General features: G+C 47.9%; 1 protein-coding gene across 1 annotated transcript; it reads right to left on the minus strand.

Annotated features, from left to right (window-relative positions):
* Positions 1–557: 557 nt before the first annotated feature.
* Positions 558–14,432, minus strand: SPRY3 (sprouty RTK signaling antagonist 3). The gene is made up of 2 exons (XM_088151667.1): positions 14,262–14,432; positions 558–5,447 (listed from the first exon to the last, which is right to left on the minus strand). The coding sequence occupies exon 2, from the start codon at positions 5,398–5,400 to the stop codon at positions 4,486–4,488; it is 915 nt and encodes a 304-aa protein (XP_088007793.1). The 5' UTR covers positions 5,401–5,447; positions 14,262–14,432; the 3' UTR covers positions 558–4,485.
* Positions 14,433–14,535: the final 103 nt, after the last annotated feature.

The raw sequence follows: 14,535 nt of genomic DNA on the forward strand, positions 1-14,535 counted from the left end.
TCAAAGTGGCAAAACAGCACCTTAAGGTCACAGCAGCCTGTAGACAGCCCACCCCCTGCTATAAACAAAACCATGGCGTTGAAAAGCTGTTCTGCACCCCAGATGTCAACATTGGTATTGACTGTAGACTGCAGTGTTGAGGAAGAGGAGACTAGAGAATTCCAGATGAAGTTTTCATCTTAGAGAAAAACTCTGCTGTTCTTGCAGTTACTGAACTGGCCCTCAACATCTGCTCACCCACATCTTGAGTACTTTCTCATGAGTAGCACTCCAGATTTGTCTAAATGCACGTGTTGTTTGAGACCTCAGAAGTGTGGATCTGCAACAGCACCTTTTCAGTCAGATAGTCTTCCAAACCAGGCATCCCCAGGAGGAATTATTGTTCAACAATTATCAGACTCTTCAGCTAGCATGGCCAAGTCAGAGCTCATGGTTGCAAAGTTGGCCTCCATTCTCCAGGACACCGAAGCCTATCCAGAGGCACCCACCCTCCTTGCAGCACTCCGCATGAAGACAAGAAGAAAGATTCAAAATGAATATATAGATATATTCTTTATTGTATAGTTGCTTTGATGTGGCTTAGAACACCACCCATAGAATTTTTTTTTTCTTTTCATTATTTCATCCGTGGTTCAGGAATACTTTAATTTGGTTTGCAAGAGAAAGGAGAGGAGAAGGAGATCATGAAGAAAGTTATAATAAATACATTAGGGTGCCTTTCAAACCTTTAAATAAATTTCTGTAATAAATAGTTTGCTTCTTTGCAGTGGGTATGAGTATGGTTAACAAAAATATATACAACAAAGGAGGTATATAGTCAGCCATTATTATATTGTATACAAGGTAATGGGAAGAACACAATTTGAGAAAACACATTAGCCAGAATGCTTCAGTCCAAGATACTAAGAAGGATCCTCCAAAGGAAGAAAAAATCCACTTACAGCAGAAGCCATAAATGCATGGGATAGGGGCTTTTAAACTGAACAGATAAAAGGATTATAACTTCAAAAGTTCATGGAAAAACCAAAAAAAGTAGGCAACATTACCATACAAATATTCAAACCATTATTATTATTATTTTTTGCCAGGCGAAGCTGTGACATGTGACCACGGACCCAAATGATGCCTATTTATTTAACCACGTGGCTGCCAATTGCAGATACTGGATTGAATTTCCTCGTGTATCTTAACAAAACCCCCGGATGACCCTTCACAAAAGAGGCGTTTTCAAGGGGATGTTTTTACCGTTTTGATATTCACAGAAGGAGACCATTTCCACAATAACCCCAAATCCAAAGCAGGGTAACTCTAGATTTGGGGAAATACTGCCTCTGGCCAGCAACCCCAACCCAACCTTGATACAGTACAAGAAACTGTATTGTTAGAAAGTAGTGTTCTAATGAATGAAGTGATCCAAAATTGGCATAAAGCACAGAATGAAAGGCAGGGCTTTGGTGTTTACAAAATGGACCAGGAAGGATGAATCTTGTCTATGACACTCATCATAGCAGCTAGTTACCCAAGCTGCAGCTTTCCACACCCCTAAACCATTGTAGGATTTCTTGTAAGGGTGTTGCATGTACACCCACCGCCGCAAATCATCAAAACAAGTTCTAAGGCAATGAGAAGAAATGACAGGATGTTTTAAGTGGCTATTTCAGAAGGAAGAAATAGCTCCACGTAACCAAGTTGCTGTCCCAACGCTTATGGCATGTATCAAATGAAAAATCAAATAAAAAAAAAAAGTTTTGATTTTTGCAGTCCAAGATAGTCAAAGCTGGTAGCTATCAGTCATCTGATAGGACCCATGTGCTGAGGTTGGTTCAGTGGAGAATTAGATGGGACTAATACACTAATGTCTTCTGGTTGCCATACATACACTGCAGTGGTACATATGTAGTTTAAAACCAGGTGACCACAACTAAGCCACAATGGGATTTTTGTAAGGTTTACTGGCTTACCATATTGTGCAAATCCATCAAATTGTGGGTTCCTCAACAAAAGGTAATTAAGCCAAGAAGCTGAGCACAACGTGGGAGTGCTGCTTTTTGTTCCCTAGATCAACAGACCTGGAGACAAGTCAGCCACAGGCTTGTAGTAAGAAAGGATCTTATTATTGAATGATGTTCAAACAAAGAACAGCAAAATAACGTTTTCAACCCTGGTGATCTCACTGGAAAGGTTCTTGTAGCCTGCCAACAAGGCAACAGATTGAATGGGGATCGCCAACCCTTCAGAGGTTGTCCACTCCAGTCGTAAGGAATTAGGTGGATATGATCTAATTTCAACTATTTACCTACTCTTGTGCCTTATTCCTACAATGGGATCAATGGGGTATGAATGATTCACCCAGTCAGCTGACCCCAAGGTTTAACCCCAAATAAACCAAGACTTGCAGAAGTTTAAACTAATTCCATACATCAGCCAAGTTGTGGGGACCTCTAAACCAGTTGAACAGCTTTGTCTACCTAGTCCCACGCCTGTCCATAACTCCAGCTACTTTTGCCAAAACGACAAAAACAGTGTCACCCCACAACCTCCACCCCTTTGGAACGTGCATGCGATGTCACAACACATGTACAAATGGGGCGGGCCTTGTTCTGTGATGTCACACACTGCTTTGGCCAGAGCCTCTCGTCTGACCTTCCCCCTGTGGACCATGCTGCCTAGCCACCAGTGAAAACAGTTGGAGGGAAAGGGTGGCTGGAAAAACAAAGCCCTTCATCCCAAAACTCATTCACCAGGCAGGCAGCACAGAACCCACTGCCCAGGCATGAATTTGCTGCCATGGTCAAGGCACACCTCATGCTGACAGCCTGGTGGTGGGGAAGTGGCTAGGGAGGTCATAAATCCTTGCCAGCACCTCCTACAGGAAGGGACCACAGGATACCAGCGATGTTGTGGAGGAAGCTGGTGGGTTTGAGTCCATTCACGGTGATTATGTGCTGCCATATTGGACTAGGTTACTAGCTGACTTAAGCCTATCCTGAGAAGAGCGCCTTCATTTCAAGGACATGCCAGCTAGGGACACAGAAGTTCTTTACATCTTGGCCTAGTTGATGCAGTCTCTCTGCTACCCCAATGAGCAGATTTCCAGGAAATGAGGTAGACCCGCTCCACTCTCCCTCAAGGCACGGGGCATTGAATCTATGACTCTTTGAATGAAAAGGCATGTCCATTACCTCGGAGCTGCGATTCTCCCAGAATCCGAAGATCCAGCCTCTCTACAGCATTGCCTAGACACAGTGCAAAGCTTTCAGAAATTGTGCCTTACGCTGGCTTTTCTAACCAAGTGGGATCAAGGTGCTCGGGTGAGACAGGGAGCAGATACCAGCACGCATCAGTTAGATGGTGCAGCTGAAGGACTGTTCCTGTCCCCCTTCGACTAGAAGCTACATTTTCATTGAAACGGAAACCCTTCAAGCCCAGGCAGATGGTCACAAACTTTCCTTTTCTTGAATGTTTCCATTTGTGCCCATTCAGTGCTTCAGAGAGGGAAAAAAATGGGTCACGGATGCCAAGTTAAAAAGTGTCACGTTTATTTGTAGAGCAGGGCATGATTTTGTAACACCCCAAAATAGAACCTCTATGCTGGGAGCCAGGAGGGGGGAAAGGCACCTCAGCTTCAGAAGTGGCATCTGGAGGTAGGACATCAGAAGGAGTTGGTTGGTTACAGTCTCTAAAAAGAGTCACCTTCAGCCTTAAAACAAACAAGGATAACTCAGCTGTCCAGAATCCCATAAGTTCAATCAACCTTCAGTTCCAGGGAGTATAATTGTGCAAGATGCTGTTCACCATCTTCTGCCATCTTTTTGCTACCCTACCAAAACTATTTAACTTCATGGTAACCAGTGAAAACACCCATGTCATCTTTCTCATCCCTTTCTGGAAACCATACTTTGCCACAGGTTGGCAGAAAAGCAGAAGTGCCTGTTCCCTTAAGCCTTTTTGAATGCTTCAGTCTACTAGCCTCTTCTCATCTGCAAATTGTGCACAGCAGATGGAAGGGTCACATGCAAGGGAGACAGAAATGGTGGCCCAACGAAAAAGAAAACTGGGTTATCTAATGGCCATGTCCCCAGAATGCCATAATGTCTGGGTGCAATACCTCTTTTCTGGAACCCCAACAGAAGATTCAACTCATAAGGCATTCTGGAGGTTACGCTCCTGAGCCAATCCATAATAAACTGCATCTTCCCACCCACCCGCCCCCTTCCACACCCAATCTGATGTCCAAGATGACTAGTGCATGCCTCCACCTGCCCTTGGCCATGGCTGAAATGTGCGAGGCCTAAAAAGCTCAGCTTGGACACAGCAACCCGTGGCTTCCTCCATCCAGAAACAGGGCCAACCTCCCAGGAGAACCTCAGCAGCTAACCAGCAAGTGGGTCTCTGCTTTGTTCCCAGCGGGAGGCGTTCAAGAGAGGGGGGCTGAAAGAAGAAGGTCAAGGAGAACAGCCATTCCCTACCCCTTCGCCAGAGGAGTCATACTGGTTTGTCCAAAGTTTTGGGGAGAGAGGGACCACTAGGTGGGGAGACCTTCCTGCAAACAGTATTGGTGTGGTTCTGGCAGCGGCAGCCCGGCCGTTTGACGGCATCATAGCCCCGCTGGCAGAGTTTGAGGCAACCAAAGGTAGGAAAATAGCAGCATAGGCAGGGCATGAGCAAGGAGAGAAAGCTCATGGCCACCCAACGGGTGCAGCAAGAGCCAGGACCACAGGAGCAGGGGTCGTCTGCACAGGTGTCCTCGTCGTCTGAGGAGCAGTGGTAAAAGATGCCCTTGACGCAGCAGAGGCAAGTCCCATAGTCAATGAGGTTCTCCGGCGAGCAGAGGCAACGCTGGTTGCAGAGCCAACAGGAGGGCAAGGTGCGGGCAGTTGCGCAGTGGGCACATTTGCAGTGCCCGCATTCTTCACAGATGAAGAGGTGGCCTGGGTGAAGGGCGGGTGACTTCTCTGGGGCCCCCTTCAGCAGCTCTTCTGCCTTCAGGTCACTTGCCCGAGGCTGCGTCCGGATGAGTGAGTGTCCAGAGTGTGATGGGGTGAGGGCCCTGAGGAGATGCTGCTCTGATGTGGCGGTGCTGTGGGAGATCGAGCTGGCTGTGCTGGAATGGCTCAGGGGCTGTTGGGGTGGTAGCGTCTGGTGTGGTTGGCTGGAGTGAAGTTCCTGGAAGACAGAGGACCCCAGGCGTTCCTGAGCCATCTCCAGTTTATGGACAGGCAGTGCCTGGGACAGAGCAGTGATGGAAGTGGCCTGCTTGCAGGCAGGTCTCTCCACATAGTCATTGGTGGCATGGGTGGCACGGATCTGGCTGATAGAAAGGACCTGCTGGAACTCTTCGGGCACAGAGTCCATGATTTCTTCAGGGCTGTGCTCAGCAGTGCTGGATGCCAGGGGCATTCTGGGAGAGCAGAAAGGCTGGAATCAACAGGGAACATCAGAAGGTCCTACAGAAGAACAGGAAGCAAAAGATATAAACAACAACAGTGTTAATCCCAAGAGTGAACAAATCAACTACAATCTTGTCAAGGAAAAAAAAATCCCCTCCAATGCTATCCAAAATGTTAGAGCTGCTGAAACACGCCCATCAGACTTCACTCAAAGTACAGCTATACATCTTGACATTCCAGATACACAATTCTATACCCTGGAACAGGCTTTCAACAGAAGCTTCACAGACACAATCCAGCTAGAAAAGGTGCTTTATTGCAGACCAAAAAGAAGTCCCGCCTACTGTAGAACCCAGAAATCAATCCAGAAAGAGAAAAGGATAGGTATCAGCCCGAGTTCAAATCCTAGGTCTTTTCTTCTGCCTTTTGGGTCATTTGAAATTTGGCTGTTCTCTTTCCAGCCTTGAGAGTTGGGGACACTTGCTCAATGTTGACATAATGGTTCTGTTTAACTTGCCTGTTTAGCCTTATACTTTCTCCCATTCCCTGCACAAAAGCTGATTAGATTGGCAACTGAAGTTTTCTTCAGTACTGGGACTGTAGGGAGCTAGTTAAAAGGGACAAGAGAACAGGTGTGGTACACAGCTTTGCTGCCCTCCTTACTGTATTGAAAGCGATGTCCTTGATGCCATGCTCGATAGCTCCTAGACAGGATTTTTTAGCAAGGTAGAGAAATGCATGTTTCTCTCTTGAATTGGAAACTGCATTTGAACAGGATCTGGTTGGTACAGGTGGTCCTTGTTTAATGACCACTTGCTCAGTGACTGTTCAAATTTATGACGCCACTGAATGCGTGTAGTTACTACATGTCCTCGGAGTTCTGGCCATCACAGTGTCTTGCAGTCATATCATCGTGATTTGCAACTAACCCTGCTGGCTTCCCACAAGCAAAGTCAATGGGGAAGCCAGCAGGAAGTTGGAAGTTGTGATCATGTGAGCTTCTTGCTTAACAACAGCAACTGGGATTGCTGTTGCTAAGTGGGGCAGTCACGTGACATTGCACTTTACGACCACATTGCTTAGTGACGGCAATTCTGGTCCCAATTGCCGTCGTAAACCGAGGACTACTTGTACTCATAGAGAACGTTTGGATGGAACAACTAATTCAACAATCTCTATTGACACACAGGATGACTTCACACTAATTCTAGGTTGACAAATTCTCTAATTATGCAACATTTGATACCAAAGCAAATAATCTATACTATGGCTAAACCTGACTCCTTGGTTCACACAACAGGCTAAGAAAAGAGCTGAACATCATAATACCCTGATCCACAGACCACAAATTCCATTTAAGGCTAGCCTAGCAAATTGTATGAGTCCAGCCCTTCTCCACCATGCAAGTAGGGAGGTTTTGCCCAACTAGGGCACTAGATAGTGAGAATGGTGCTATAAAAGAACCAGCTGGATCAGCCATTTTGCAGTGACAAAATAACAGAACTATAATCATTTGAATCATTTGGTTCCTTCCTTTCCTTGTTTGAAAGCTCTAAGCAGCTGAACACGGGTGGTCCTTTTGGGTCCTATCCAGGCAACACCCAAGTCCACTATTTTCTCCACAGCAACACTACAGAACATCTTTGGTGCGCCTTCTATGACTTGCCTTCAAGAGGATGTCAAAGTACAGGTAGACCTTCTTTGTGAATTATATTATGTCCAAATGTGGTGAAATTGGTTTGGACTTAGCACGTTCTGGTTTGCAAGCCATGGTTTATCAACTGTTGAACTGTGTGATGTCAATTATAAATTTACTTAATAAATTATAAGGGTGACTTAGAACAATATTCGAAGACAGTTTGCACAAATGCTCAGGGGCTGCAGACTCAGGTGACCAAGGTCATTCACTGCATTAAGCTGCAATATCCCATCTGCTGTGATCTACAAACCTGGGTTATACTTTGGTATTATGAATAAACCAGGCCGCTATGGCTGCTTCAACAAACCATGACTTAGCATAATATACTAACCTAGCCATGTACTGGGCTTGGATTCTACCTGGGTTGGTTGGTGGAAGGAGAGAGAGAAAAGCTTCATCCATTAGTCCAGGAGCCCTGGGCTCTCAGGGACCAGGAAAAAATCACTTGTGGGGGAATTGATTAGAGACAATCCATCGATGCTCTCAATTTCTTAGAGAAAACCCAAGTTTCTATACTATAGCCTTCCCAACCTGGTACCCACTGGAGGTTTTTGGATGATAACCCTCCACAACACAGCTGGAGGCTGCCAGGTTAGGAAAGGAGGAAATGGGAAGATAGTGATGTCCAAGCCAATGAAATTACACAAGAGCTGGTGCTGCCTTGAACAGCATACCGCCGACAGGAAGAGGTACAGCAGTGGGAAGATTGATTTTTGTTGGCGAGGTTGACCTTGAAGAAGAGCGGAAGATCAAGATCTATCTCCCTTTGATTGCTAAAAGCCAAAGCTAATTTGGGTGTTCCACCCATCAAAGGAAAGATAAAAGAAAGTCAAGCAGCTTGGATTCATTGAAAATATTCGTTTCTGTGTTCAAACAAGATGGAAGGATGGGAGAAAAAGGGAAGGGCAAATCCTAGTTTAATCTGGAGCCAGCACTCAATTCTGTTTGCATGCACAGAAGACTTCCTTCTGCATCGGGGGTGCACAACATTTGTCAACTTAAGGACCGTTCCAGACTCTACATGGTATTTGGGGAGTCACATTCCAAAGCTGAGCAAGGAATGCTAAGGGGTAAAATCATGATGCTAAGCATCTCCAAGGTTTAAGGCACCCATTTAATCCTTTCTCCAATGTCAGAAAAGTCCCTATGTTAAGATTCGCCTGTTTGGAGGAACCACCAAAGGAATCCCAGGCAGCATTTTTCGCTTTCCTCCCTCACAGGCAACAATCAGAGCAAATGAAAAAGGCAACGCAAAGCTGAGAATCAGCTCCCCCCATTTGCCAGTCAACCGATTCTTCTGAAAAGGTTTAAACCTTAAAAACAAAAAGACAGAAATTCAAAATCCCAGGGATCCATCTGTTTCTCACAAAGAGAGCCATCAAGGTATATTCTTGGAAAGAAAGGCATTTGTTACTATTTTCACGCAGCATTTTCTGCTTAACCCATTCCTTGTAAGAGAGACAGTGTCAGAGGTCAGCACTGTCATGCGTGTCTCCAAGCTACAGCCAGCCCAGATGGTTTCCTGGACCTCTATTCCCCTTCACAGTTGCCACCTAATCTCCTGAATCCCCTACAGCAAGAAGGGACAAAAAAGAAGACGTCTTCAATCCTCCATATCTTTTTGGCAACAGATTTGCTCAGAAAGGACCAACTAGGCTAGTGGCCCTGATGACAAGGGGAAAAAGTGCACCAGAGGAGCTTTCTCCCTCCCATGAAAAGCATCTTGCCCAAGCCCTCTCTCTTCTCAAAATGAACAGAAGAGCCCCTTTTCTTTCTTTCCCACATGAACCTCAGGGCATCCCAGCTCCATTCTGTTCCTTTCACATGCCACTTCTGAATCTCTTCCTTGAGATTCGGCTGCAGAAAGCAGATAACTCAGTGAAGCAGATGGTGAAATAGGACGGTCTGCAACAGGACAGAAGAACTGGGGCCACCCCCACCATGCATCTTTGCATCCAGGGAGGAGAAACATCTACAGTTGCAAAGCACTGGGGCAGGTATTTTCCCATCCCATCACCTGCTTTTGGTGAGTCTTTGGAGCCTCTGACATCCCCCACACGGTGTACAAAGAACAATATATCAGAAGCCCTTGGTGGGGTTGCAGAGTGAAATACAGCTGACCTGTAACCTGAGTTAAAGCACTCTTGTCTAAATTACAGAGCCTTGAGAATTCACAGAAGGGCTAGGTTCACCAAACAATGTTAAACTCAGATGCTCAAACTACAACTGCTTCATTAACCAAAAGCACTAAGCCCAAATCAATCAACCATCATATGCTTACACCCTGACTGTTTCCACGACAGAATGAATCACAAATGATTCAGCCCCGTTTTAGCTTAGTGTGTTGCGTGAATCCATCCAGGGATTCCCCATGGTGTGGGAAGAAGGAAGGAGAAAAGAGATCATATCCTAGCGCTGATGTGATCCCTGTTGGGGATGAAAATGGAGGCGGAAGCCCAAAGGAAGAACAACTGCTCTTCTCCGTGATTGGAGAAAGAAAATCACTCTATGTCTCCCATTAGAAGACAAAATGCATATTGAGGAATTGATACAATTCGCCAAATCCAGGTTCTCTGGTTTAGTCCATTGGTGGAGAACCTGACCCGGAGTCAGGAGCAAAGTTGAAAAAAGGGCCTGTCTTTACCACAGCCTCAAATGTGAAGGGAAATCAACTGGGGTGGCAGAACATCCAATTTCTCCATTGTCAGAAGGCCCCACACTGACACTCAACCGTTTGGCAGGGAGGACATCACCCTTCCATGGACGAGACAGGCTACAGTCCTCTGTCACTTCAGTTGTCATTAGTCCCCTGGCACTCAACCAATTTCTGAATATACAGCTACACTTTTAGCCTCTGCTGCAAGGGAGGTAAAAAGTAATAGTAACTTTTTCATTAAGTGACCAATTTGCATTGTAAATGAGAGTTATGTAGCCTGGATGGGCTGCCAGTATCTCTCTAGGACAGTGTTTCTCAACCTTGGCAACTTGAAGATGTGTGGACTTTAACTCCCAGAATTCCCCAGCCAGCCATGCTGGCTGGGGAATTCTGGGAGTTGAAGTCCACACATCTTCAAGTTGTCAAGGTTGAGAAACACCGTTCTAAGACCTCAAAGAACTTAGAGTTCTTGACCAGGTAAAAATTGGTACAATCTGTTTATTTATTCATATATATTCTTCATTAGATGAATGAACTTTTTCCACCAGAAACTCAAGGCAGCACATGGAGATCCCCTAGCTTTTCCCCAAAATGACAATCCTGCAAGGTAGGCTGAGCTGGGAAAGGGTGACTAGCCCAAAGCCACCCAGTGAGTTTTCAAGGTGGAGACTGGAGGTGTCCTCAGCCCTTGTTCAACACTTAACCAAGTTTCCACAATTTAGCATGGACTTAACCTGAGTGTCCCTGGTCCTAAGCCACTTAAGCATTGCACCACACCAGTTATCCCACAAAATAGTGGCCTTACCCTACCACAAATCAAATCTATCATTCAACCAGCCAGCTACTTGCCAAACCATGGTCTTCTTAACCCGGGAGTGCTGAATAAACCCCTGTTGGCTGGGTTCACACAATACTCTAAACCATTACACATTGGCTGGAGTCAAAAACATGCAAAAACCCAGTTACAGCCACCCAAATAAGCCATATTACAGTTTAGTACAATGATCATCTCACAAGGCACCTCATAAAGTTGATTTTTTAAAAAAAAAATGCTAGAGAGACATTTTTGTTTAACGTGATTGCAACCCTGCACCTAGAACCCAACATCCGCTAATTCCGCAATTCCACTGTCCGAACAGAAGACTCTTGGAGAGAGATGCCTAAAACACTTGGTCGCTAAGTCACTATTTGCCTTTCAAAGGAAAATGTAAAGTTTTTAGCTCTACAGCTCAACCGGAAAGTTGTGGAGCTCTGTCACCGATGCCACCTCAGTTGCCCATACAGTATAGTTACAATCCCAGAAACCAGGGCACAGCCCCAAATGCAATTGCTAAGATCCTCTCTCCCTCAGCAATCAAGATAAAGAAGGATGGAGCGATACAGACCAGTAGTTCAACTTGATCAACACAAGCTGACGTGCCATATACGGAGACTTTCAGTAAAATCATCATAACCCCAACGACATTACTATTCACACGCCCAGAGAGCATTGACAGAAGTGCCTTTAGGACCTGGCACGATTCTCCAGCACCGAACAGAACGGAGGAGGGAAGAGAGAAAGAGAAGATTGAATGACAATAAATTGTTTGCCATTCCGGATGGGAAGGATCCAATCCAACCAGCAGGAGAGACTGAAATAGATACTGCAGTGAAGGGAAAGAGGGGAGGGGGGAGAGGCGAGTGTTGGCAACTGCAGCAGCTGAGCATAGAAAGCAGGAGAGAACCAGCCGCTGAAAAGGAGGAAAACCAGCGCCCGCCCGGCAGACAGGGCAGAAAGAGGGCTTTGCCTGCCCTCTCGAGACAGTGCCTGGCACACACCAGTGGTGTTGGCAATCCCAACAGCAGACAGATGGGGCAAACTGAAGTGCCAGTCCGGGTCATCCCTCCCCAACTGGCCCAAAGCCACAGACTGTATCTTAGAGTCCAGAAGTGTAACTTCTCAATCTCTTCATGAGGAAAGTGATTCCGAGCATGTGCTGAGTGCATTCAGCCTCGCTGCCTGCGGAACACAGCCTATTGCCCATTTCAGAGGTTACACAGAGCGGGCTCCTACTGAACCCGAGTGACAGGCTCCAAGCAAGTCCTTACTGAGCTCCCATGAACGCACACACCCATCTTGTAAACTACCCCACGTTGCATACTTTGGGTTGGCTAATAGGGCTGAATTTATAAATTCAGCTGCCAAACCCTGCGTTAGACACTTCCACGTTTCTGCAGATCCATCACCCCACTCAGCACAAGCAATCATTCTCCCGTGGCAGCGGCAGGACATCTTAGGAGAATAATCATCCTGGTCATTGTCTCCCCCCCCGCCCCCCGCCCCCCCCCGTTTTCAGGCAAGCCACAGCCAGCTAAAGCCCAAGCTTTTGATTTACATCAGACACGTCCATTAAGATCAGCCAGGAGCAACTTTTCTAACCCTAACCATTTCCTCTTTCCGAGGAGCATCCTTTTGAATGCTGTCTTGGTCCCGTCCACGAGGGCGTGGTCCCAATGAATGAATTTGGATACAGTCACTCCTCTAACTGCAATTCCCAATCAATGAATGCTGATGTAACCACTAGCTGCAGGCAGAGCATCTGAGGTCCAAGGCTTTATCATAACTCAAGTGCCAGAGAACCAGACCTTCTTCTGGGGAAACAGGGGGAAGGCTGCAGCGTGAATGGCCACTAGCCTACATTGCTGGCTTGCTTTAGCGATGGGCTGGCGCTGGGTAGACCAAGGGGGATGGATTTTTATAATACTTTTAACCTTACTATTCAGGGCCAGCCAACGGTCCATGATAAGCAATCCTGTTGCTTCCTCTTTTTAACCCTTCTCCAAAATACCCACTGCAAATTTACTCACAAACACCCTGTTCCCAAGAACAATCTTCCCCTGGTTTCATCGCCATCCTTGGCCATCCAGCATTGGACCAATCCCCCCAGCTGCCCCCAGCCAACCTCCTTTCCAGCTTTCCAATTCTCCCAGGGAACTCACAGGTCTCATTCCGACTTGCTGGAAAACTGTTTCCCCCCTTCGACTCTCTCAAATTATTCCTATCTTCAGTTTGAACCGAGTATCAAAACCTGGGCTGATCTTGCATCTCACCTACTTCAGTGACACTTAGAATACCAAAGAACGTTACGAAGCAAGCACCCCCATTTTTGGGTGCAGCCACATTCACATCATCTAACCCATCACTGGAATCCTAGCGTCCCCAAAGACCTTCACGTTTGGTAGAAAAGACCCAGAAACCCCCAACTCAATTTCTGCAGCACCCAAGATCCCTCTAGGAAGCTCGCCTAGTCAAAGAGGTCCCATTGGCATCCATCCATGATTCCAAAGTAGACTGCCTCTACACATGGAAGTTTCATCTAGCCATTACACACAATAGTCAGGGACCGATGATTTTGCAGTGATTTTTGCCAGAAGAAATCCACTACACCCTGCCACTTCTTGAGCAGTACGGATAACTATTTTTAAAAGAAAACACCTGTTGGATTATTAGGGAAGGCAACATGTCCCAGTGGACAGAAGGGAATTCTGGATTTAATTGCCCAACTCCCAAGTGAACAGTAGCAGTGGCAAAGCCCCTCTCTCCTCCTGTGGCCATAAAGTCTCCTGCTTCCAATTCTGGGGGTGGGTGGGGTGGGCAGTCCACTCACTTCTGATTCCTCCTTCCACAAAATTCCTCAACACCTTTAATTCTAAAGGACGATTTTTTATTTTATTTATTTTTCCTCCAGTCTCCAGTCCATGGACCTTTTTTGGGGGGTGGCGGAGGTGTGTGAGAAAAATGGAAGATCCTACAAACCGGAAAGCCCCCTTCCTTTTATACAGGGGTTTAATATTCTACCATTAAACCCGGTGAGATCAACCGGGAACTTCCAGCCGAACCGCGGCTTTCCCCCTATTCGGGTCAAGCCCTTGGCAGAGATCGCGGCGAAGAAGGAAAGATCGCCTCCAAAAGGCATCTTAGTTTCCTCCTGAGCCCCGTCGGACTCACTTTCCAGCCCCGGAGCTCTGCGGCTCGCCCCCTCCCTCAAAGGAGCGACCCCACCCACCACCCAGCCCAGCCCCAAGCGCTGCGAGAGGACGCCGCGGACGCCAAGGTCGTCGGGTTTCTCCCACTCGCTGTTCGCATAGAAAGCCCTCCCCCCCCCCGATGAAAATTCCCCCGCCAAAGGCCGGCCGGGGTTTCGCAAAGCCCGGCCCGCGGGTGGAACGCAGCGCCCGAGGAGGGCTGGCCGATCAGAGGCGGGAGCCGTCGAGTCTCCGCCAGGCGCAAAGCGGCGCCACGCCGCGACCCGCAAGGAAATCTCCCCCCTCGCCGTCCAGCGCCGGTCCCCGAAGGGAAGGGGCTCCCAGGGTGGCCGAAGACCGCTCCACCTGCCTCGCCACCCGGCTGGAGGAACCAGGCGCCCGGAGCGGCGGGCGGCTGCGTCGCCCCTCGGAGAAAGGCTGCCGAGGCTGAAGCCCGCGGGGAGCGCGGGCGAGCCCGGATCGCCTCTCCCGGGACGCCCGCCTCGCTTACCTCGACGCCGCTCCCGCTCGCCGGGCGTCTCGCCGGGCGCTCCCCCGGGTGGCAGCCAAGGGACGCCGCCAGCGGCGAGGAAAAGCCGCGCCGTCTCCCGCGAAGGCGCAGCGGCTCCGGATGAGGCAGGGAAGCGCCGTCCCCGGGGCGGAGCGAGCGCGCAGAAGGGGCGGCGCCGGCGCGTGGCGCTGGTTTTGTGAATGTAAAGAGCGCTCGCCGCCGCGCTTGTGAATGGAGGGCGGGGGCGGGGGCGGGGAAGGAGGGGCGGGGGACT

The sequence above is a fragment of the Python bivittatus genome, unplaced genomic scaffold, assembly GCF_059951505.1.
Source record: "Python bivittatus isolate LINGU-HERP-01145 unplaced genomic scaffold, Pbiv_v1 ctg000670_np1212, whole genome shotgun sequence".
Lineage (NCBI taxonomy): Eukaryota > Metazoa > Chordata > Lepidosauria > Squamata > Pythonidae > Python > Python bivittatus.